The 23,666-nt window shown below is 46.0% G+C and overlaps 4 protein-coding genes and 1 long non-coding RNA gene across 11 annotated transcripts; 3 read left to right on the forward strand and 2 right to left on the reverse strand.

The window, feature by feature from the left end:
• Positions 1-486: 486 nt before the first annotated feature.
• Positions 487-978, reverse strand: LOC136467232 (uncharacterized). Its single transcript, XM_066465847.1, has 2 exons — positions 753-978; positions 487-651 (listed from the first exon to the last, which is right to left on the reverse strand). The coding sequence occupies exons 1-2, from the start codon at positions 888-890 to the stop codon at positions 499-501; spliced, it is 291 nt and encodes a 96-aa protein (XP_066321944.1). The 5' UTR covers positions 891-978; the 3' UTR covers positions 487-498.
• A 570-nt stretch (positions 979-1,548) lies between these two features.
• On the forward strand, positions 1,549-3,899 carry LOC136463715 (plant intracellular Ras-group-related LRR protein 2-like). The gene is made up of 3 exons (XM_066462699.1): positions 1,549-2,377; positions 2,708-2,874; positions 2,958-3,899. The coding sequence occupies exons 1-3, from the start codon at positions 1,679-1,681 to the stop codon at positions 3,601-3,603; spliced, it is 1,512 nt and encodes a 503-aa protein (XP_066318796.1). The 5' UTR covers positions 1,549-1,678; the 3' UTR covers positions 3,604-3,899.
• Positions 3,900-7,257: 3,358 nt separating this feature from the next.
• LOC136465813 (RING-H2 finger protein ATL78-like) lies at positions 7,258-9,065 on the forward strand. The gene is made up of 3 exons (XM_066464403.1): positions 7,258-7,286; positions 7,847-7,992; positions 8,296-9,065. Exons 1-3 carry the CDS (start codon positions 7,258-7,260, stop codon positions 9,063-9,065), a joined length of 945 nt encoding a protein of 314 aa, XP_066320500.1.
• Positions 9,066-9,235: 170 nt separating this feature from the next.
• On the forward strand, positions 9,236-13,303 carry LOC136463716 (uncharacterized). Of its 7 annotated transcripts, none has more exons than XR_010761061.1 (6): positions 9,237-9,854; positions 10,483-10,749; positions 10,861-11,543; positions 12,172-12,412; positions 12,539-12,690; positions 12,786-13,303. It is a non-coding gene; the product is annotated as an uncharacterized lncRNA (long non-coding RNA). The 7 variants fall into 7 exon arrangements; XR_010761062.1 differs by having other exon boundaries at positions 9,238-9,854; positions 12,548-12,690; positions 12,786-13,302; XR_010761063.1 differs by having other exon boundaries at positions 9,238-9,854; positions 12,551-12,690; positions 12,786-13,302.
• Positions 13,304-13,662: 359 nt separating this feature from the next.
• LOC136467234 (protein NBR1 homolog) lies at positions 13,663-19,018 on the reverse strand. The gene is made up of 7 exons (XM_066465848.1): positions 18,793-19,018; positions 15,767-16,983; positions 15,564-15,678; positions 15,240-15,470; positions 14,960-15,109; positions 14,182-14,844; positions 13,663-14,096 (listed from the first exon to the last, which is right to left on the reverse strand). The coding sequence occupies exons 1-7, from the start codon at positions 18,871-18,873 to the stop codon at positions 13,992-13,994; spliced, it is 2,562 nt and encodes an 853-aa protein (XP_066321945.1). The 5' UTR covers positions 18,874-19,018; the 3' UTR covers positions 13,663-13,991.
• Positions 19,019-23,666: the final 4,648 nt, after the last annotated feature.

Below are 23,666 nucleotides of genomic sequence, written 5' to 3' on the forward strand. Positions count from 1 at the left end.
TAAGGAATCCTCGATGTGAATGTCCAGGTTAATGACACCTGACTATGACAATACCCGTGTGTTACTATGTCAAGTCGATATTACTAATAGCTCCATTTTTGCTCATTGATGTTTCTTTTCTGTTAAGCAAACCAAAATCTTGTGCTTCCAAATTTTCATATAGGAAGTTTCGACCAGAAAAGAAATAGAACAATGTAAGAAACTTGACAAGGACTTTTTGGTCTTGGCACAAACAATAAAATGGCAAGTAGCAGTATCTGGCACAGATAGAGGAAACTAGTATAGCATTTAAATTGGACCGATTAATCATCTGGTAATTTCATACACAAGGTCCACATGTCAAGGACATGCTCAAATCCTGAGAACAGACATCAGCAGAATAGGGTAACACAGGCAGCACATCTAGATAGCAGGAGCGACTGATTGCGAAATACAGACTGGGCAGCGGAAGCCAGCGAAGCAGGGGGGGGGGGGGGGGGGGGGGGGGGGGGGCCTGGGTCAACCGGTCTCCTGGTCGAAGTCGTCGCCGTCGGACTCCTCGACGTTGTCTGCATCGTCGTCCTCCACCTCAGCGTCGTACTCCTCCTTGGTATCGCCCGAGGGCTTCCCAATGATAACCAGGTGGCTGTTGGTCTTCCGGATCTCGTTCAGCTGAGCAGCGAGCAAAGGGAGAAACAAAGGGAAGCGTCAGTCACCCCATCGGCATCGGGAGCGTTGGAGAAGGGGCAAGGGAATAGAGAGAACCACAGCACCTTGTCCTCGAGGTCGGACTCGGCCATGGCGAGGAGGAGCTCGTCCTCCTGGGAGGTGGCCGGCACGGGGAGCAGCGTGGACGCCGGGATCAGCGGCGGCGACGGCCACTGCCGCATCAGCGCCGGGAACTGCAGCATCTCTGCTCTCAGTTGCGGCCGCCGCAACTTCGTTTCAGTTTGGGGGAGGGGACCTGGAGCGGCTGTTGCGGAAGCCCTCAACTGACGAGGTTGTTTAAAAAAAAAACACACACACATGGATTTTTTTTTTTAAGTACGCAGGCGAGTTGTACGTACAGGGACAAACATCCAGGCTTCGATGCGAGTGCGGCGTGCGAGTGGCATGCAATGCGTGATGGGCTAATGGCCGGCCGTAAGCAAGATTCGGTCCGGCTCCGTCGCCCGTCGCTGTCGCGGTCGCGGTCGCCGCCGTCATGTAGGAGCCTCACCACGCTACGTGTCCTTGGCGTACCGCTGGTCCTCCGATTTGTCTTTTTGTTCTTAAGAAAAAAAAATTATTTGTGTGATACGTGGATCTGTGATCATAATCTTATGATTTGTGAGGAGAGAGGCTGTTGAACCTTAATTCTACTATGTAAAAAATTTATGTGTACATAAAACACGTAATCTACTTACGAGAAGCCCTTCTTCTTATCTTGCTGGGCTGAAATGGGCTCTCGTCTCGGTGCGCCGCCGCCCGCCGCCCGTTGCCGAGTCGTGCAAATGGACCATACGGCCCATCGTAGCTGCCAATCCTCGAGTCCGGCCTCCGGAACACGCGGCCGTTCACTCCAAACCTCGGATAAAATTTCCCGGTTTTCCGGTCCCGATCCCGAATCCTACGACTCCCTCTTCTTCTCGTCTCCTCCGTTCCGTTCGCGCGCCACCGATCCGGCCAACGGGAACGACCATCCATCGTCGTCGTCGCCATGGATCCGACGCCGCAGTCACACCCGATCCTCAACTACGTGCTCTCCCGCCTTCCCTCGCTGCCCGCGGTGAGGACGCCGCGGTCCCCGCGCGAGCGGGACCTCGAGCAGCCGTCCCCGCGCACGCCGTCGGGCGCCGCGGAGATCGACCTGGTGGGGCGCATGCCGGGCCTGCGCCACCCGTCCGTGCTCTCCGCCATGACCCGCGCCGTCGCCGACGTCGCCTCGGCCCGTGACGCGATCAACCTCCTGGGGCCCCGGCCCGACCACGAGCAAGTCGACGCCTCCCGCGAGCTCCTCCTCCTCGCCGACGCCGGGGACAAGGCGGACGCCGACGCGGAGGATAAGGCGAAGGAGCTCGACGAGGAGAAGCTGGCCGCGAGCCGGGAGGTGGTGCGGCTGGACGAGGAGCACGAGGCGTACGGCGCCCTGCTGCGGGACGCGGAGGAGAAGCTGGAGCACGTGTACCGGATGGCGATGCACGGGAGGGACATCAAGGAGGCGGGCGGCGGTGATGCCAAAGGGGAAGAGGGGTCCGGGGCGGTCGATGAGGAGGTGGTGCGGGTGCTCAAGGACGCGGAGGAAGGGAAGGTGGTGGAGCGGGTGAACCTCGCCGACCGGCAGCTGCGCCTACTGCCGGAGCCCGTCGGCCGGATCCGCGGCCTCCTCGCGCTCGACGTCTCCCGCAACCAGCTGAAGGTTAGGGACTCGTACCTGCGTTCGCGTCGTATGCCTACACCGTGCATTGATGCTCACGAATTTTCTGAATGAATTATTGACATTGGTCGAATGGAGACAGTACAATATTGTAGTGATCGAAATGCATTATCTCTTGCACATTGCACGAAATTCATGTTTCTGTGGAATTAAACTGATTTTATGAAATTCCTAAACCGATTCGCATGAAATTCCGTACGGTTTCTGTAAAATTCTCGCGTTCAAACGGATCTATCTAAACTACACATGTTGCAGTTCACGGGCTAATTCCCTATTTCGCGCCTTCATCAGTGTTGTTCCTTGAAATCGCAGGACGTTCCCGATGCTATTGGTGGGCTCGAACACCTGGAAGAGCTCCGTCTCGCTTCCAACGACTTGGTTTCTCTCCCAGACTCCATTGGCCTTCTATCCAACCTCAAGATCCTCGATGTTTCCGGCAACAGGCTGAGGGTTCTGCCCGACACCATCTCGAAATGCAGGTAAACAGCCAACCAGCCATTTCATTTCTTCTTGTTCCAGAAAGAAACGGTCGTTGTGATAGATGTGCCATTCGGAGCTTCAGATCCCTGGTGGAGCTGGACGCGAGCTACAACGCCCTGGCATACCTCCCGACAGGCATCGGGCACGAGCTGGTGCACCTGCAGACGCTGCGCGTGCACCTCAACAAGCTGCGCTCCCTGCCGTCGTCGGTCTGCGAGATGCGATCGCTGCGCCTCCTGGACGCGCACTTCAACGAGCTCCACGGCCTACCGGCCGCCATCGGCCAGCTGTCCGCGCTGGAGACGCTGGACCTGAGCAGCAACTTCAGCGACATGCGGGACCTGCCGCCATCGTTCGGCGACCTAGCGGGCCTGCGCGAGCTGGACCTGAGCAACAACCAGATCCGTGCGCTGCCGGACTGCTTCGGCCGGCTCGACAAGCTGGAGAGACTCCGCCTGGACCAGAACCCGCTCGCCGTGCCGCCCCCCGAGGTGGTCGCCGACGGCGTCGTCGCGGTGAACGAGTACATGGCGAGGCGGTGGGCCGAGGCCGTCGCCGAGGAGGAGCAGCGGCGCGCGAGCGCAGCCGCCGTGGCGGAGAGCCCTAGGGTGTCCACGCCCAGGGAGTGGCTGACGCGGAGCGTATCTTCGCTGAGCACCTGGGCGGTGAAGGTTGTCGGGCAGGACAACGTGGACGAGGAGGACGAGTTCCTGCAGCAGCAGTTCTGAAGGTGAGCTGTGGCACCACCATCGCATCGGCCGACCTTGCCCAAGACCCAAGGCGAGTACGACGCAGGAATCAGGATGAGCAGACCTCATTCTCATTTGATGCTTTTCAAATTTCATTCCTTATTTCTCTCTCGAAATTATAACTACTTGATCAAATTGTAACTACTTTATCGGTTTAGGTGATTGCTTTTCAAATTTCATTGCTTATATTTCTCTCTGGAAATTGTATCTACTTTATCGGTTTATTATGCATTTAGTTGAACTGGATCTTGTGAATTATACTTTCATAGCACTCCTACGTGCGGGCAGCAAGTTGACAATGTATACGTTATGCAACGATTTGAGTCAGTTACGATGCAAACATAGCATTTGGTTGTCTCGGCAGGAAACGGTAAATTATGTAGCACTTGAAGACCAAAAGAAACATCAAATTTAACAGTATATAAGAAGTTTACAAATAGGGCCATACTCAGGACTGCAAAAGTAATAAGAATCTGTGTTGCGATGGACAATTGTTGATGGTACTAAGCCTGCATATGTGGTGGGGGAAAAAGTTGCTGCAGTTTCCACTCCAAGCAATTGATCCCTGCGTACATATGGAAAAGCAGGTTTAAAACCTGATGTTAAAAGTGGAGGAGGGTAACAAATAGAGCATTCTATTGGTAAAAGGTTTTTGGGGGTGGGGGTGGGATGGGGATTATTAGTCCGTCTACTGCACAACCATGTGTTTTATACAATTTCAACATATGAATTTTTTTTGCACCATAAGATTAAGATCCAACAGCCTCTATTCTTCTTCTACCTCTGGCCTTCTTCTACCTCCAGACAATCACAAGATCACAGATTCACATATCACAGAACACAATTTTTTCTATGGAAGGACAAAATAAAGAGGGGTTGGTTCCATTGCCCATTCTTCATGGGTCGTCGCGTCGTGGTCCCCTGGCCGGTGCTGGTGCTGCGCTGCTGGTGCACTGCTGCCTCTGCTGGTGTCGCGTCATGGGTTGTCGCGTCGCATCATGGGTCGTTCGAAGCGCAGATCTGCTGGTGCTGCTGGACGCAGATCTAACGGACACGGATAAACCAAGGCAATGATCCGGTAAATTAAAATCCATGTGTTTTTTTATGCTAAAACACACGTGTGTTGTTATTAATTGATAACAAAAGGGCGGTGCAGGTCGATGGCTCATGGAGGCAATGGAGCTGTATTTAGAAGGCACAAAACATATGCGGCCTTTACTATGATGATGGCGTCTAATACAGGAGTGTAGCTCCATTTGGACACCGGAAATTACTCTAGCTTTTAGTTAACGAAATTTATATATGTGGGTTAGAACTGTGATGACGTGGTTGGAGGTTTCAAAACATTCCCACGTTTGGAAACTGAGAAGAAGCGATTTCAACATTTGCAAGGCACGTCAAAAAATAGTTACCTGTGATCTTGTAGGATGAGGTATTCCTGGTAGTCCTATAGGACCCAATAGACTGAGGCCCTAGTGAAAATATCATAGAACAGCTAGAGTCAGAGAGGTAATATGCAGGCGTACTTGTTTAATCTTTGAGAGGAAATAACAGATATTATGATGCATACCTGCTGAATCGTTTTGTTGGATTAGAACAAACATATTACTCGCTGATTATTGTAGTGGCTCAAAGAAATATTAGCCTGGAATTTGCCTAACTGAGCACATCAATCCATTGATCCAATTTCATCTTCGGCTGGACCAATGTGAGTCCGTAGGCACTGTGGATATGGTGCAAATCACTGAACTCATAACAGAGTCCATAGGCATTGTGGATAGATATTCAGATGTAGTGTCATTATCTGACAAAGAAGTGCAAAGTGGCAGTGCAAGAATATTGGCGAATCGGCAAAATAAATCAAAACGATTTGCTCTAAAACATAAGTGTACCCTGCTGTAGTAGCACCTTCTTCTTCTTATTGCCCCAGTGTATGGCCGGGCTACATGATGTTCAGTAAAAGAAAAGGAAGTACTTAAAAAATAGAAGAATCCTATCCAAACTAATGAAGGAAATTTCCAAATTAATTAAACTGGAGATGGAGAGGCACACTGTAAATTTTGGCATACTTCATAAGATGGACTGAATGTAACCTGAGATTCAGATAATTGACCCCAATATGATGTAATGATGAATTATTTCCCGATGATATGTTTTGCGGCATAACTTCGAATGGAAGCATCAATAAAGGCAACGGCAGCGCATTTACAATCTCATCTCATGATATTACTTCTGTGGCAGTTATCCCCAAAAGGGAGCCATGTAGGCATTGAGTGCATGTACACAATGTAGGGGAAGGGTAGTTGCATTTTTGTGGCAACAAATAGCATTTTCAAAATTTAATTCAGCAGCTGCAACAAACCATGAATTCTACATTTTAGAGAAACATTTGCTGGCAATGCACTGGGTTTGGCACTGTGTTGCAGCAAATCTGTAGAATAATGGCATGGGGAACTAAAAGAGAAAAGCTAAATTACTGACTATATGGTACTATCGTGCATTGTCAATGGCAGGCATTTGTAGAGAAGCACGCCTTCTGAACCAAATGAACAAAACATTTTTCCTTCGCACCTGCTGAGCACAAATGCGTCGATTTTACTAAATAAAGGAAGTAAATGTGTCATCCTAGCCTGTTCGTTTGGCTGTGCCTTGTCGTAAACGATCGTAAATTTTCAGCCGGAACAGTATTTTTCTCTCACACAAACCAGCCAGCAGTACTTCCTCACGAACCAGCAACGAAACGAACCAGCCAACCGAACAGGCTTCCCATCTAGATTTTCCATGCTCACAAATCAATAATGAGACAAAAAGGCAAGAGTGATAAGGCTTACATCGTACTAGCTTGCAAACTTTTAAGAGATATGAAGTGTGGTAGGTTGTCCTCACCAAAATAGCATCAGAGATAAAGAATGACTTTTCTCACATTCCTTTCCTGCTTACGGTTAAGATCAAATTTGATTCAGATAACTGTCATGAATAACACAAAAGACTCAACGAATTAGATATGTCATCCTAATTTGCCATCTAGATTTTCCATGATCAGAAATCAATAATGAGACAAAAAGGCAAGAACAGCAGGATAATATAATGTCGCCCAACCAAGTACATGCAATTTCTTTATCAAACAGGAGGCAAGCACATAAATTTTGGAATGGCCAAAATTTAGAAGACTATAATTGCTATTCACATGTAAGCACATATAATTGGATTGACATCTGCATACCATTTGCAAAAAAAAAAGGAAAAGAGAAAACGCAGAGCAAACCTCCTGTCGAGGGCTTCAGACTGGAGGGGGGCGACGCCGGTGCAGCATATGAGTATTCCTGGTAACCCAACAATACATACCAAAGGTCAAAGGAGAGAAGTGAAGAAAAGGAAGAATGGAAACCAAAACAATTTGGTATATCCGGTGGGTTTCAACTCTAGACTACCCTAACTTACTTAGGACTAAAAGGCTATGTTGTTGTTGTAAAGCTGGTCGAGATGGTTACCTACAGTTGAGCAATCGTCCTGGCGGCAATCCATTGCAGTGCTATAAAAAAAATCAAAATCAATAAAGTAGCACAATCTGAAACGTTGGCAGATTAGATTGGTCAGCACCTTTCCCTCCGCCTTTGGTCCCGTCAGGTTGCCATGGGCGGCCCGCCGACGCAGCCACGCAGGTAGCCCTGTGGGTTCGTCCTCTGTTTGTAGCACCGCCTATGGGCCGTAACCTACCTATTTCCGAGTCTCTTCTTTAGAAGAGACCTAATCGCTATGCAAAGTAAGTCATGATATTATACACTGATGTCAGAATATTCTACAGCATCCATGCATAGACCGATGTCATGTGCCATAGAACAGTACACAGGACGCTGGTCTGAAGCAGAAGGAGCACGGAAATGGCCGATTGAACTGCTATACATTGGCAAGCTGAAGGTTGGCAAAACCATGCGAGCATGGAGGAAAAAGAGCACATTAGTCTTTTAAACAGGGAAACATAAAATGCATGTCAGAGAAGTAGAAGGGTGAGATGGAATGAAACGTTATCAATGCAATTGATGCTATCATCAGGAGAACCTAAAGTTAGGTCTGCACAACATCACATGAAATTAGCACATGGCATCATTACGTTAAGCTTGCACGCCTCTGAAATATTCTGCAAATTTGACAAACAATAGGCAGGCATTCAGTAATATACTGAGCATGTGTTTGACAACAAATGTTTACTGCTCTGTAATAGAAAATCCAAAACTGAACTACATGATGAGGACCTGAAGATTGAGAGAACTGCAAAATCCAGCAACCTGAAGATTGAGAGAACTGCAAAATTCAGCACCACCATCGACACTGTTGAGGAAATTGCCAAATACCTTGAATCATCTATCAGTATTTATCATGAGCGCTTAGCAAGGAAGAAGGTTGACTCACATGGCGTGCCTGTCACATGATGTAGGAGGAGGAGGTAGACCCTATTAGCGAGAGGGAGTGGCCTTGCAAATGAATTTTCATGTGCATATCAATATATCATATGAAAAAATTAAGAAAATCTTTATCTCCACGACTAAAAAGACCCGGAGGTCATCGTCAGCGCTAAACTAATCGTCCCCCTCCGCGCTAAGAGCATCTCCAAGAGTTCCCTAAACATGCTCATAATCCAACAACTCCTAATAGTTACTCCTAATCTTTTAGGATTTGAGAAATTCCTCCCCCTTCCACGTAACTTTACGCGCTGCTCCCGTCACGCGTATCCGTCCCCCGCGCGATTTCTCTCTGCTTCGCGCCGTCTCGTGTACGTGTACTCGCGGAGGGCGCTGCTGCTGGCTCCGCTGCACAGCTACGGGGAGAATGCGACGGCGAGCCAGGTGGTGGCCGGGCAGCAGGAAGCCCCGGCGAGCGACGGTGTCAGGAGCGGAGGTGGGAGCAGCAGCTTCGACGCGAACGTGGTCATGATCCTGGCCGTGCTCCTGTGCGCGCTCATCTGCGCTCTCGGGCTCAACTCCATCGTGCGGTGCGCGCTCCGGTGCTCCAGCCGGACGTCGCCCCGCGGGGCGCAGCGGCAGCCTGCCGCGGGGGCGGGGGAGCCGGGGCTGTCGTCGGTGGCGCGGCTCGCGCTGGCCGGGGCGCGGCAGAAGGCGCTGCGTGCGATGCCGACGCTGGTCTACTCGGCGGGGCTGCTGCCGCTACAGGCAGCCGACGGCGGCGGGCCTGTGTGCGCCATCTGCCTGGCCGAGCTGGAGCCCGGGGAGCGCGTGCGGGTGCTGCCCAAGTGCAACCACGGCTTCCACGTCCGCTGGCTGCTGGCGCGGTCCACGTGCCCGACGTGCCGGCAGCCGCTGTTCGGCGCGCCACACAAGGGCTCCGGCTGCACCGACGATGTCGGCGCCGGCGCCGAGCCGCCGGTGCAGGCGTTCCTCGTGCCGCTCCGCCCGAAAGGTTTCATCACGCCGTACAATATTTGATTTTTTAGATAACATTTACTCTTGGAGATGACTATCTTTTTCTCTTCTAATATCTCTTTAGAAGTTGATAAACTATAAAATTTTAAAAGAAAAAATTAGGAAACTCTTAAAGATGCTATCGTCCCCCTCCCTCTCTTCGTGTGCGGCCTTCGACGTGTTTCCCTAAGTCCACCCGCACTAATTGGACATCCGCACCACTTTCTACCGGGCTCTCTCTCCCGTCGCCTGCCCCTCCGCAGCAGCAGAAAAAAAATACATCGAGAAACCAACGCCGGCTACTCCGCCCTTGCCACGCCCACGGCCGTCCCTGCCGCAATAGCTCAGCCCCGCCTTTGCACATGGATTCGGCCGCGCCCACACCGCCCTGCTCCAGTTGTCCGTTTAATTTCGCCGCCGAGGAACTGCCGCCCATGGAGGTGCGCCCCTTCCGGTGGTGGGAGGACGAGCTGAGAGCTCGTGTCCATGAAGATTGCGTAGGCGGAGGCGGAGGTGGATGAGGACGACGACGAGCCGCCCTGGCTCCGCCCACCCCGCTGCAATAGCTCCGCCCCGCCCTTGCACACGGACCCTGCCTCCGCTCCTCGCCCTTCGCCGCCAGGTTTTGGTACTCGTGGAGCGGTGACCACATGTCCACACGGCCACCCCGCCTCATCGCGCTCGCCTCAGATCCGCCGCCCCGCCGCGGCGCCAGCAGCCCGTGGAGGCCAAACCGCCCGTGCCCTCCCTGACTCCGGCTCAGCTCTGCTTCCCCATCTCGCTCCGGCTCCTCCTGCCCTGGATCATGCGCAGGTCAGCAACTACATACAGTTCCGGTCCGCTCTTAATCTGGTTCACTTTGTTTGAATCTATGAATGGCAATATCTCATGCTCACCACCTGTTTGTGAAAATGCTTTTAGAAAGTGTCACTAGATCATCTTCAATATGGCAATATCCAGTGGTTATCAGCTGGTTTGGATATTTACCTTTTCATATCCACTTCTTTAAACATATAATTGATTCTTGGGATTCTTCGTTCTTGGTGATCCTACATTCTAAGTCGAAACAATATTGAAATTATTATTTTGTACAGGTCAAATCAATGTCGAAACAATATTGAAATTATTATCTTGTACAGGTCAAATCATGCACCACTGATGTGCTTAGTCGTAGGAATAGTAGTGAGGGCACCACTGCAGGCAGTGTGAATATTATCACTGTTTTGTGCTTGAAACTAATGTTGGTCATGGCTGCTTCTCTCAGGAGTCTGGTAAATGTAAAATCTCATTCAACAAGGGGCCTATTGATTGTTTGCATGGTGTTGCGAGGATTATAATATGTATAATCATACTGCTTTGCCATTATTTATTATACCTTTTGTAGTTACTAATCTGGTCGTCCTGCTTATATTCATAACTGAATGTGTCTAGCTTTGGTCAGGTGTTGGAGTGTTGGGATACGGAATAGGAAGAAATGGTGGCTATCAAGATCATTAGGGGCATGAAGAAGTACAGGGATTCTGCAATGATAGAAATTGCCCACACGGAGCATCCCGGAGCTGTCGGAGGAGCGGGGAGCACAGCCCTTGTGAATGTTTGATCTTGACGAGCTCGTCAAAGCCACCAATGGCTTCAGCTGCATGCTCAAGGTCCGCAAGGGCGGCTTCGGCTCCGTTTACCGTGCCTTCTTCCGCTCCACCGGCTCAAGGTCATCCTCGCTGTTAAGCGCCTCAACCATCACAGCCTCTAGGTCTGCTATATGCATTCTGAGTCTGCCAGTTTTCTAAAAGATTATATTTTATTTGTATACCTTGTGTAGGGACTTCTGGAGGAACTTAAGGTTGCACCTTCTGCTCCTGTGCAACCAGCTCTGAAACAGCAGCTATTGCTGCAGCATCCGCAACCTAACTCCATCAACCCCCATATTACATCAAAATTGGAAAGATATGATTTCCTTTTTCCATACTCATTTCAAAAGAAGAAACATTGTTCTTCAGTTTGTCTTTTGAATTGAGAAGAAGTTTCTGATCAATTTAATTGTGAACCAAGGTGTTTGGAAAAGGTATATCACCTCTCTACTTATCTTAAATTAATTATTTTAGCTAAACACTTCCATTTGTATTGATCTTAATCTTGAAGTGGAGGGAGGGAGGAGGGAAGGACAAGGTTTAAGAGGGAGTTTGGTTTTTAATTTTAAAACTACTTGTCTCTGTTATCACAACATGAAGCTCCAGATTTTCTTCATATTTTATTTATGCTATAATTGATCTTTATCAAGAAGCTGCGATGCTTGTCCATCCAGACAATTTATTTCAATTCATTTTGTCTTTTGGTTATGTGTCATCCTCCATTTGGCCAGACTGCAAGAAAGGGAGCTGATGTAGTGAACTCTGGAGGATACTGGAGACCACAACTATGGGACCTCAGCCTTGCTCTGGCAAACAGAAGATGAAGTTGTAGGATGTGGCAAATTGCTTAAGGGTGATAAGATGTGCATGGTTGGTATGTCTTCTTTGATAGTATGAGTCAAAAAATTACCCTTACGTAAAGTTTGCTCTTATATATATACTAAGGTTGTGTCAATTAAGTTGCTCTAGCATAACCAGAAAAAAATGAGGCATTTGAAATTGTACACTTGGTAATTATTAGGAGTGGTTTATACCTTTCTACTCATGATCAATGTTGTACTTGGATCCATAGATATTTGAAATTATTCCGAAAGGTTTGGCTGATGATTTAGGATAAGCTGGAGCAGCTTTATGGTTCTTTTTTTTTCGCGGACGTGTCGACACGTGTTTCATTAAGACGAAGGAGAATAGTTTTACAAGAAGGAATTGGTAATCAATAATTATCGAATCCTTCTCCCAGCGCTACAACCATTGCAGTTTTATGGTTCTGCCATGCTTGGTGGGGTCAAAGGCTTGGATGCTTGGTAATGGTCAACGTTTAGTGATAATACTAGCTTTACAGAATTGATATTGGTTTGTAATTTTGCCATTTGTAGTGTCAAGAAATAAATACATTGTACCACTGTATTGTGTACCGTCATAGATCATAAAGTCACTGAATAGTTTGCATGACTGTCACATTCATGAGACAAAAATACTTAACATGTAATTGGTCTTCACAGGCTGCAAACTACCTGGACATCAAGGGGCCTGCTGAACCTGACCTGCCTGAGCATCACGGACATGAGGAAGAGGAAGACTCCAAAGGACAACCGCGAAAAGTTCAACATCAAGAACGATTTCACAGCTGAGGAAGAGGAGGAAGTGATGAGGGTGTAACAGTGGACCTTTCGATAACAACAGCAATATCCTATACCCAGGCCAGAGGGGAGGTGCTTGTTCAGGATGTTGAGTTTGGAGCAGGTATAGACTGTCCCGGGTACATAGAAACGGCTTGAGCTTTTGTAACTTAATCACATAATCTAATAATCTATCATTTTGACAATTTTGTTTGAGCCTGTTAATTGTATGCATTGTTCTAATCTTTAGCTCCCGTAGCAGCGGGCACTCAATTAGTACCCAGCGTAGAGAGCTCTCGCTCTGTGCGGGGTCTGGGGAAGGGTGTCAGTGGTAAGCTTTACCCTCGCCTGTGCAATGCGTGAAGACCGTGACTTGAACCTGGGACCTTCCGGTCATAGACGGTAAGACTCTACCGCTTGTACCAGGCCCGCCCTTCTCCCTGGGCGACGGCGGAGGACGCTTGGTGCCTCCTTGCGCTGACGGGCTGCGGGTGCAGCCGTCGCTGCTGCAGGAGTGTGCGAGGATGGCGCCGTGAGGGAGATGGCCGGAGGCGGGCCGGCGCTGTTGCGGGGCCGTGGTGCGCCCCGGCGGCGTTGGTGCGCGCGTGGCGTAGCGGCTGGGGGCGCTCCGGCGGGGTGTATGCGCAGCTGGCCGGAGGCGGGGGCGGAGCGCCGTGGCATCCTGCGGGCGGCGCGACGGTCGGTGGAGGGCGCAGGCAGTGGAAAGGAAGAGCAGCGGAGGAAACCGGAGGGTACTGTAGCTAAGGTGATACTGTATAAGTCACCAGGATTAGAGATCTTTATAGATTTGTTATTCCAGATGGCTCTTTCGTGGCTGCTCAGTTAAGGCTTGTAGCACTGCCAGCGCAGATCACCCAAATCGCTGCATAGCAGAACGTACTGGATACAGTTATCCGTGATTACGTACGTGCAGCTGTATCATTATTGTAACTGCTAACTGCTCCAGAGACACGATTTACCATTACCAGGAGCTGACTGAACAAGCAGGCAAGCGATAATACATTATTAGACGGTCTCCAGCGACCACAATTCAAAATACAACTTCCTTTGGATAGTGTTATAGACAAAAAAAAAAAAAAAAAATTAGTACTTAATACTTATTTTTTATTTTCTTCAACAACGAGACTCAAAAAAATAACTCTTTCTATAAATAGACGTGTTGGAGGCTATAGATATTACATCAGAAACCCATTTTAGATTTAAGTTTAAAAGCTTATCAGCCAAATAAGCCCAAACAAAAAATGATTATGTTAGAGACCTAGTTTGAATTTAAATTTTGCAATACCCGATTGAAGACCTATTTTAAATTTGAGTTCAGCAATAGGTCACGAGACAGCCTTACAAGGGCGAGAGTACAAGCATCAAACATTGGTCCACGCATCATAATACATACATAGATAGGTTCACATCTCAGTGACAGAGTAGGCACGACAGCCAGTCCATACAAGCAGCAGCAGTACACCTCGGGCATGGCAAGGTAACTGCTGGGGCGCACACGCGCACATACTTGGGTTCATCGACACCACACGCACGACAGATACATAAAGAAACATAGCACGAACAGTTCACCATAAGCAAACTCGCACTATGGCTGCACCACAGTGGCACAGCCGTCTCATTATTTACCCATATATACTTAGGTCTAGATAGCTATGTGCACACAGCACACTGGCACACGATCTTCACTTGTCCTTTTTCTCCCTGGCAATGAGGTCCATCACAGCTCGCTTGATGCTTCCCCCATTCTTCGCAAGCAGCTCCTTGTTCACCTCTGTGTCTTCAAATCCCTAAAGAACAAACGACTCAAGAAGCTTGTAGCAAGTTGCTGGAACTACACAGAATAAGGCAGAGGCATATGTCTTAGTGTCTTACCATCTCTTCCAGCTCTGCAAGGAGTGGATCCCATTCATTCACGCCACATAGGTCATCAACAGACTGCTCCAGGTTGTAATTGTTCTGCCTAAGGATTTCCTTGTTGAGATCGATCTGCCTAAAACCCATTTCCTCCAGCTCCCTCAGCAACTTCTCCTCATTGTGAACATCCAGGTCAGACAGCTCAGGTACCACGGCATTAACAGGTGGAGGAGGCGCACTAACAGGTGGAGGCACAGGCACAGGGGCAATTGCAGGAGCAGATACTGGAGCGGAAATAGGTATATTTGTAGGCAGCACAGGCATAGCAGGTAATGGTGTATGAGTAGTAACAACTTCAGGCATAGGCACATTAACAGAGGGCACAAAAGCAGCAGCAGATGTACTGGATATGGAAACATCACCGGTTGGGTTTGCAGGAGCTGGTGCAGACAAAGAGGTACCGACCAACGTGGTAGGCAGAGATTTCTTGGGCTCAGAAACATCAGTTGAACAGAAATGGAACTCTTTTGTGCGTTTGGCATGTGCGCTAAGGGCTGAGTCAACAGGCTCAATGTTCACATCAATTAAATTGGTTGTGTTTGCACTATTGCTCTCTGGAGGCAGGTTCAGGTTAATAGCAGCATTCCTGTTATTGTCATTAACAAAAGAAGGGTCTTCCACCTACAGATACAGTTGCAGTTCAGAACATCAGCCGACATAAGGAAAATTATCAAAGAGTAAACCAATTTTTTAACAAAGTAAGCAACCATATTTTGGATAGCAGTGGGGTACCAACCTGGATATGAACCCAAACTCGCTGACCAAATTTCTGACCAGAAGGTGAAGCCAACCTCCAGTAAGATATGTACCTCCCTGGCCTTGTAGGTGCCACAAAATCAACAGCAACATCAATCTCTTTGTCCACAGGAAAGCCATCCACAGGAATCTGCACAACAACAACAACAACAACAACAAAACTCCAACTAAGAATTTTTTCTTCTACAACTTGCAGCCTAATTTGCAATCGAAACAGCAAGCAGATAAATACGTAAAAAGCAATGAATATGTAGAGCTACCTCTAATGGAACAGATGTCTGCAATGCAAACTGATCTCCACCAACCCAGATAAGCTGTGTGCCGAGTGGCCACACAACAGACCCATTGTTATGCATGCGCCAAATCTTAGTGAACGGGGTAGAAGGTGTCATCAGTGTTCCATCAAGGACAGTTACATCCAAAATGAAGCGACTTTCAAGTTTCTCCCGTTTTGACTTCATTAGAACTCGTGTGTGGTGCACCTTTCGGTTCTTTGAAGGAAAAAAAATTCAAATCAGTTATTATGATGAGGAACTTTCATACAAAAAGAGTTTATTCCATGAAGAACAAGATGAGGTACCCACCGCATGAGGATCTCTGAGAAACCTGTGGGGTAAAATAGGTTTGTCTATTTTGGTGTACTCCATTTCATTTCCCATGCGTTGGAAACAGGAATCACATAAATCATAGTCTTCCTTCCTGTAGGGCAAATAAGGAAAATGTCAGAGCTAACATCATCAAATACAACGAACAAAATATTAAAGTAGAAACTTATTCAGGGCCTTACACATTAGATTTATAACGCGGACCAACAATTGGTTGCACTCCACAGCCATCACACTGAATCCATCTATGCAGACTACGTGCTGCTGAGTTTTCCATGTTACCCGCAAGATCTCCGTATGGATGTCCAGAAGACAAGAGGCGGCCTGGATAAGGAAAATGTGGAGAAGGTCCATAGCCCGGGGGTGGCACTGCTGGAGGTGGTGGTGCATAGGGCATTTTGTACATTGGAATGCGCCATCTAGAATCACTAGTGGCTTTTGCATTGTCTTCATATTGCCATGGGTGTTGTTGGCTTCTTCGTGGCCGGGACCATTCTGAAATGCATGGAGGTGGCGGAGGTGGGGCATGAGTAGGAAGAGAGTAAGGGGCAGGTTGGGTGGCTGAGGACATAACAGTTTTGCCCTTATTTTGAGCATCACTCTTCCCTTTGCAAACAGATTTGTCAACTGAATTACAGGGGAACAGCAACTCCTCAACAGATGGGTACATGGATGGCTGTTGAACTTGAGGAGCTCCAGCATTAGGAACAGGTGCAGCAGCCTCTTTTAACACAGCCCTAAGACCCAAACTTGGCTTAACTTTGGGCTCATTTTTAGCTTCAGCCGGGGCCAGGGCCATGGCCGGCGCCTGTGTCTGTGTCACACCACTGGAAGAGCTAGATGACCCCTCAGCATGCACATGAGATGGCCCATTGCCATTACTGTTTGGTGCCATCAATTGTGCAAAAGGTTTCATCAGCTCAGCTAATGGTGGTGGTGCTGCATCAAGTATTTCATGAGAGAGTTTAGCAAGGGCATCAGGTATTGGCTCTGGGATAGACTTGATTGCTTCACCAATAGCTGATTTTATATGAGCCAGACCATCTTCCTGAACAGGCTTCAAACCTTCAATAGCTGACATTATCTGGGATAGTGGATCCTGAGCAGTGGGTTTCACAGGTGCAGAGGCATCTTTTTTTTCAGTTGGTTGATTTTTTTTCAGTTGAACAGTAATCCTCAGAGGGTTTAATTTCTGACGCAGAGCTGCATCACGCAAGTCATCGTCATCATCTAGCATGACAATATCACCATCCTCATCGGTGTAAGTCAGAACAAAATCAGCATCAGGACCAAACTTAAAGGCAGTAGCTATCTTTGCCCGCAGAGAAGATAAATTCATGTCAAAATGATTCCCATTGACACAACCATAAAACCTTTTAAGCGTATCACCATATTTGACCTGAAATATCAAAAAGAAAAGATTTGATAAGTTGCAATCAAAAGAGAGAATCATATGGACTTAACAAAAAGATGATATCATTTTGCAAACAGTATTAGTAGTAGTAATAATAAATTATTATTAATAATAATAACAGAAGATAACATCAAAACAGTGCTATGAGAATTAGCCTAAGTCAGAACATAAATCATATATAAGTTGTGGACACAAAAGCTTGTTAATTTGACCTCCGGAGACCTAAGCTCTCTAATACCAACAAAGCCTTTTTAGTCCCAAGCAAGTTGTGTTAGGCCTAAGGCCTTAGTGGGAACAGAAATTAGTTAGGGTATAGACTACATGCAAGAACAAAAAGCTCTAACCAACCATGTTTTGAAACACATAAAAAGAACAATAGGTAAGAACAATCTAGATAAATAAACATATACACCCTCCATTCCAAATTATAAGATGTCTTGGCTTTTCTAGATACATAGCTTTTGTTATGTACTTAGATATATATTATGTCTAGATATATACATAGTAAAAACAATGTATCTAGAAAAGCCAAAACATCTTATAATTTAGGACGGAGGGAGTAAAATTGTAGGCCTGCAGGCTTGACCATAAAGGGGTATGCAAAGGAAGGACTGTTTAGCGAGCTTAGGCCTTGTTTGGATGCACTCGATCTATGTGTGTTGGAAACTAAGTTCCACCCCAATCCACTCAACACATGTGGATTGAGGTAAATACAGGTGCATCCGAAGTTCCAAACAAGCCCTTAAATGGTGGAATCATACAAACGAAATAAATTTGTCTAACTGAAGATCATTGAAACTTAATATGACATATGACACACAATAGTCAACACAATCACACGAGACACCAGCAAATATATTGACCAATAGTGTTCAACTAGCATGCATAGGGCTGGGAAGAGGTGTGCAATGCTATGCAACCTTATTATTTTGAAACAACTACATGACCGGAATCTCATATACTCAAACAGTAGAAAAGAAGCAAGTGCTACAAACTGTAACATGGTAATAACAAACCTTAGGTTCCCCTTCTGCCTAAAACCTTTTGAAAATATATCATTTCTGTGCTTCAGTCCACAAAACGCACAGATAGAAACTACACAAACATATACTGCAAACAAACTATAAATTGGAAGATCTACACAACCATATTCTGGACCAAAACATCAATCTTATCAGAAGGTAAACAGATCTCGTTCTGAATAATACACGACTTTAACTTGCCCAAAAGATTTCTTTTCCTTGCTATTTTAAAAGCCCAAAGAGAGGATCTCATCTACAACAGTCTGATAGTGTGATTCAAAGATCACATCGTACCAAGTAGGAGTAAATTTCGTAAGGATAATACCCTAAGCGCTAAAAGTTAGATATAGGTGCATCCTCACAATTTTTACTATAATAATGCGACAGAAAAAGACCCAATCTACATCATGGTCTCACACCACCATCATCTTCACGGATAAACCATAAAGACCAAAATACGTGTTCACCAACGAAAAGAACCTACACAAACAAACCAATCGCAAAACCAAGTCGTAAAACCCTAGAACCATCCTATAACCACACCAAGAGAACGGAAAACCCCTCTTTCCGTCGATGAAACCCCGAATCCGCACTACTCCTACGGCCGATTGACGATTCAACACAGAAACCCCAACCCCCGGCCTCCCCAAATCGATCACCCTACAAGCTACAAGGCGGTTTCCCGCGCCTCGCGCCACTACCGAGTACCGTCCACATATCATCACAAAGGAACAAAGTACGGAAACACAAGTTTTTCGGTCGGATACCTCACCTTGAAGGTGACGTCCCACGCCTCGGCCTGCGGGCCAAAGGGGAAAAACGTCGGCCCAGACGACGAGCCCCGGTCAGACATCGCGGCGGGGCCCCCGCGGGAGCCGGGAGGACAAGCGGCGATCGGGCCGAACCCTAGCGGAGTCAGTCGGCGATCGATTCGGGCGAAACTCTAGGTGCTAGTAGCAGGGAGAGGAGGAGGGGACGGGGGTCGGGAGGGCGGGAGGGCGGGAGGGCGTAGCCGTGAGCCGCAGCAGTGGTGGTGGTGCGTGGCGAGTGTCGATGCGGGCAACGCCGGGACACACCGGAGCCCCTCTTTATCACGCCTCGTTTGCTTCCACGCGAAGAGATACCTCTAGGCGGTGCGGCTGGGGACTTGACGCGCGGGGCCCCGCACGTCAGTGGCTGAACAACCGCTCGCTTTCCCCGGGTCCAGGGGCCTGCCCGTGAATTTCGAATCCGCTGGGGTGCTGCTCAGCTCGCGTGTCTTGGCGGGACCCGTATGTCGGGCACAATGTCAATGACGATATATGTGTATGGATGAAAACGGTACGGATATTTATTCGACCGTCCGTTCGACCGAACAAATATGAACACTTATCTGGATAGTTACTCGGATATTCGTAATTTTTTTCGGATACGGATACTAAAACGGATATCTTAGGCGGATATCAAATACGGATGTAATATCATCGATATCCGGCGGATATCGGATAATCCGGTTAAGCATCGGATATATCCGGATATTTAAAAACGGATATTATCCGGATATTATTCAAACGACCTTGGATGGAGAAATGATCAAAATAAAAATTATAGATCTCAAAAAGTTATGAAACTTTGTTATTTACAACTTTTTCGTTTGAAATCATTTAGTGCTTCAAAATTTAAACCGTCCAAACTTTCTCAAATGGAAAACTAGTTTATAGGCGTTAAAATTTAAAAATCACAAATTTGAACCATCCAAACTATCTTAAATGAAAAGTTGACCAAAACAACAATTGTAGATCTTGATGAGTTGAACAAACTTGGTATTCAAAACTTTTCAATTTGAAGTCATTTAGAGTTCATAATACTAGAGTCAAAGTGTTGTTTTTTCATTTGACCAAATTTGACTTGGTCAAACTTGCTCAAATGAGACACTAAATGACCTCAGATGAAAAAACTCTGAATACCAAGTTTGATCATCTCAGAAAGATCTACAATTGTTACATAGCTCATTTTCCCATTTGAGAAAGTTTTATCAAACACTAGTTATAAATTCTTGAATCTCATATAGACTTTCTGAAACTATGTCACACACTTGTAAAATTTGAACTATATTTTGTTCAAACTTTCTCAAATGAAAAAATGGCCTATATAAGGATTGTAGATCTTGATGAGATGAACAAATTTGGTATTCAAAACTTTTCAATTTGAGACAATCTAGGGTTCCGAAAACTAGTTTGTAAACGTCGAAATTTAAAAATCATAAATTTGAACCGTCCAAACTATCTCAAATGGAAAGTTGACCAAAACAACAATTGTAGATCTTGATGAGTTGAACAAACTTGGTATTCAAAACTTTTCAATTTGAAGTCATTTAGAGTTGATAATACTAGAGTCAAAGTGTTGTTTTTTCATTTGACCAAATTTGACTTGGTCAAACTTGCTCAAATGAGACACTAAATGACCTCAGATGAAAAAACTCTGAATACCAAGTTTGATCGTCTCAGCAAGATATACAATTGTTACATAGCTAATTTTCCCATTTGAGAAAGTTTTATCAAACACTAGTCACAAATTCTTGAATCTCATATAGACTTTCTGAAACTATGTCACACACATTTGAACTACATTTTATTCAAACTTTCTCAAATGAAAAAATAGCCTATATAAGGATTGTATATCTTGATGAGCTGAACAAACTTGGTATTCAAAACTTTTCAATTTGAGACAATCTAGGGTTCCGAAAACTAGTTTGTAAGCATCGAAATTTAAAAATCACAAATTTGAACCGTCCAAACTATCTCAACTGGAAAGTTGACCAAAACAAGAATTGTAGATCTTGATGAGTTGAACAAACTTGGTATTCAAAACTTTTCAATTTGAAGTCATTTAGAGTTCATAATACTAGAGTCAAAGTGTTGTTTTTTCATTTGACCAAATTTGACTTGGTCAAACTTGCTCAAATGAGACACTAAATGACCTCAGATGAAAAAACTCTGAATACCAAGTTTGATCATCTCAGCAAGATCTACAATTGTTACATAGCTCATTTTCCCATTTGAGAAAGTTTTATCAAACACTAGTCACAAATTCTTGAATCTCATATAGACTTTCTAAAACTATGTCACACACTTGTGAAATTTGAACTACATTTTGTTCAAACTTTCTCAAATGAAAAAAATGGCCTATATAAGGATTGTAGATCTTGAATCCATGACCATGACTCCATGAGACCCATGAAGCCATGAGCTTGGCTATTTCTACTCATGCCGCGAAGATTGGTGCTTGTATGATGTTTGATGTATGATGTATCTGTATCTTTATCTTATTTGTTGCTTTACTCTTTAGTCTTTCGGCTTAATCTAGATGGATTATGGACTCATAGAGTGGTGTAATGGTTTGCGCACATATGATATATATATATATATATATATATATATATATATATATATATATATATATGCTGCTTTTACTCAATATCCGAATAGATATTTGTATCCGACCTTCTCCGAATCCGATTCATACCGTATTCGATACTCATTATTCGTATCCGTAACCGAGTCAATCCGTATTCGTATATGTATCCGAACGCTATCCGTGTCCAAATCCGAATCCGAACAGAAATATGAAAACAAATATAATATGAGTAATATCCGTTCGTATCCGATCCGTTTTCATCCCTATATATGTGGATAAGCTCGTGGAATAGAAAACTCCGGTTAAAATCCTGGATCCTGCATCTTCTTTGGGCGCAAGTCGGGATCTCCTCGCCCGCTGGACCAACCGCGTGCGTTGCTACGACCCACCGATGAGTGGGGCCCATTGATTTTTGTCCACGGCTGCCTACGTCCCAAAATATACGTCGTCTTCGCTTTCCGACAAATAATTTTAACAAAATATAGGCCTTATTTAGTTTCTTCTCTAAAGTTTATTTCATATCACATCGGATGTTTAGACACATGCATAGATTATTAAATATAGACTACAAAATAACTAATTGTACAAATTGCGACTACTATACGAGACGAATTTTTTAAGCCTAGTTAGTTCATGATTTGACAATGTGGTGCTACAGTGAATATGTGCTAGTAATGGATTAATTAGGCTTAATAAATTTATCTCATGAATTAATTTGACAGGGAGTAAACTAGAGGCCCGTTCGGCTGGCTGAATTTTGGCTGAAATTGACTGAAAAATACTATTCTGGCTGAATTGTTGTGAGAAAAAAAATACTGTTTTAGCTAAAAAAAAGTCAACAAGTTGGATATGGAGTAAGCCGAACAGGGCCTACTTAGAAACTAAACAAGGAGCAATTGACCGCACGTCCGGGTCGGCGTCATCCACAGCATCGATGAAAGCGCACGGCTAGGCCCAAATGCAGTGTGAATGGGGGTGTTCGGCTGGAGGAATTTAGATGGTTTGGAGGAATGCTGGAGGAATTTATGAAAGAAAAATACTGTTCCGGATGAAAAAAGAAGCGGATTAAGCTGGGTCTAAGAGCACGCAAACGGAGCCAATATCATTCATACTGGTTAAAGTTTTTTTTTGCAAAAATTAATAAAGGTACATTTTAATCGGCCCACCCAAGGAACGACATTTGGCCCAAAGGTGATCTATCATCAGCAGTATCAGCCTCGCCGAAATCCCCTAAAAAAATTCATCAAGCCACACCGAAAACGTGGAGCCCGGAACTCCAACTCCGACAACCCTAGCGGCTCGGGGGATATTTAACTTTTTACCATTATTACCAATGGCGACTCCTAAGATAGCAGCTCTAGGTTTGGCGCTACGTTTTTAGCATCGGAGAGAGAAAAACGATACACATTTGTCACTTTTGCTTGCGTGGCACGCCAGGTCCGCTGTCCTTCTCAGATCCAAGTCAGCAAGCCAATGTAAAATGACCGCCCTGCCCCTGACATCTATATTACCCCACGGCCCACTCCACTCTCTCCCATTCGCTCTCATTTCTCCTTTCTTTGGTCCGCACGCGACGCCCGCCAGCTGCCATCGCCGCCGCGTACGATGCCGCCCCCCACCGCGAGACATGTCCTCCCCGAGCACTTTGGCGATGGTGTAAAGGTATGGGCCTGCTTGGAACCCTGTCCGTGGTCTGCATTGTTGCCTTGATTTGGGGATTAGGGTTAAGGTTTGTCGATTTGATTTGGGTTTTGTCCATCTCTACTTAGCCCGGTGATCTATTCCTCAGTTCCTCAAACAATGGATTGGACTAGCTGTCCCATTTGGTAAGATCAATCACTCCATCTCATTGCATTCGAAATGGTAGATGTTGTGTACGAACCGTGGCATGTAGGATGTTGTCTAACTCGTTGATTTTTTTTTGGGGCTGCATCCTATCAGGATTGATCCTAGCAATGCATTTAGATTAGTAGTTAAGGTTCCTAAGTTTGTCGCCGATGGGCAGTATAGGCTAGTAGAAATGGCTGGTAAAGAGCATGAACTGTAGGTGGATAGAAACTTGTAGTATAGTCTGGAGAAATTTCATGAGGAGATGGCCACAAAGATCATTTGAGGTCCATCACAAACTCTAGCAGTCTGGGTTCTTGACACTGACAGTGGTTCTGAATGGAAAGTCATAAGGGATGAGTATTTTCAGCAGCTGATAAAGGACAGATGGGCTGATAGGGTTGCTTTCTTGTAGTTGATGTG

This window comes from Miscanthus floridulus, chromosome 7 (genome assembly GCF_019320115.1).
Source record: "Miscanthus floridulus cultivar M001 chromosome 7, ASM1932011v1, whole genome shotgun sequence".
Lineage (NCBI taxonomy): Eukaryota > Viridiplantae > Streptophyta > Magnoliopsida > Poales > Poaceae > Miscanthus > Miscanthus floridulus.

What these genes read in the sequence shown, in the direction of transcription:
- LOC136467232 (XM_066465847.1), bottom strand. Translation starts at nt 890, where the DNA reads ATGCTGCAGTTCCCGGCGCTGATGCGGCAGTGGCCGTCGCCGCCGCTG. An exon ending in AGTCCGACCTCGAGGACAAG is followed by an intron (nt 652 to 752) that starts GTGCTGTGGTTC and finishes CTCGCTGCTCAG; the next exon opens with CTGAACGAGATCCGGAAGAC.
- LOC136463715 (XM_066462699.1), top strand. Translation starts at nt 1,679, where the DNA reads ATGGATCCGACGCCGCAGTCACACCCGATCCTCAACTACGTGCTCTCC. An exon ending in TCTCCCGCAACCAGCTGAAG is followed by an intron (nt 2,378 to 2,707) that starts GTTAGGGACTCG and finishes TTGAAATCGCAG; the next exon opens with GACGTTCCCGATGCTATTGG. An exon ending in GACACCATCTCGAAATGCAG is followed by an intron (nt 2,875 to 2,957) that starts GTAAACAGCCAA and finishes TCGGAGCTTCAG; the next exon opens with ATCCCTGGTGGAGCTGGACG.
- LOC136465813 (XM_066464403.1), top strand. Translation starts at nt 7,258, where the DNA reads ATGGGCGGCCCGCCGACGCAGCCACGCAG. An exon ending in CCGCCGACGCAGCCACGCAG is followed by an intron (nt 7,287 to 7,846) that starts GTAGCCCTGTGG and finishes GCTCTGTAATAG; the next exon opens with AAAATCCAAAACTGAACTAC. An exon ending in ATACCTTGAATCATCTATCA is followed by an intron (nt 7,993 to 8,295) that starts GTATTTATCATG and finishes CTAATCTTTTAG; the next exon opens with GATTTGAGAAATTCCTCCCC.
- LOC136467234 (XM_066465848.1), bottom strand. Translation starts at nt 18,873, where the DNA reads ATGTCTGACCGGGGCTCGTCGTCTGGGCCGACGTTTTTCCCCTTTGGC. An exon ending in AGACATCTGTTCCATTAGAG is followed by an intron (nt 15,110 to 15,239) that starts GTAGCTCTACAT and finishes GTTGTTGTGCAG; the next exon opens with ATTCCTGTGGATGGCTTTCC. An exon ending in GAGTTTGGGTTCATATCCAG is followed by an intron (nt 14,845 to 14,959) that starts GTTGGTACCCCA and finishes CTGTATCTGTAG; the next exon opens with GTGGAAGACCCTTCTTTTGT.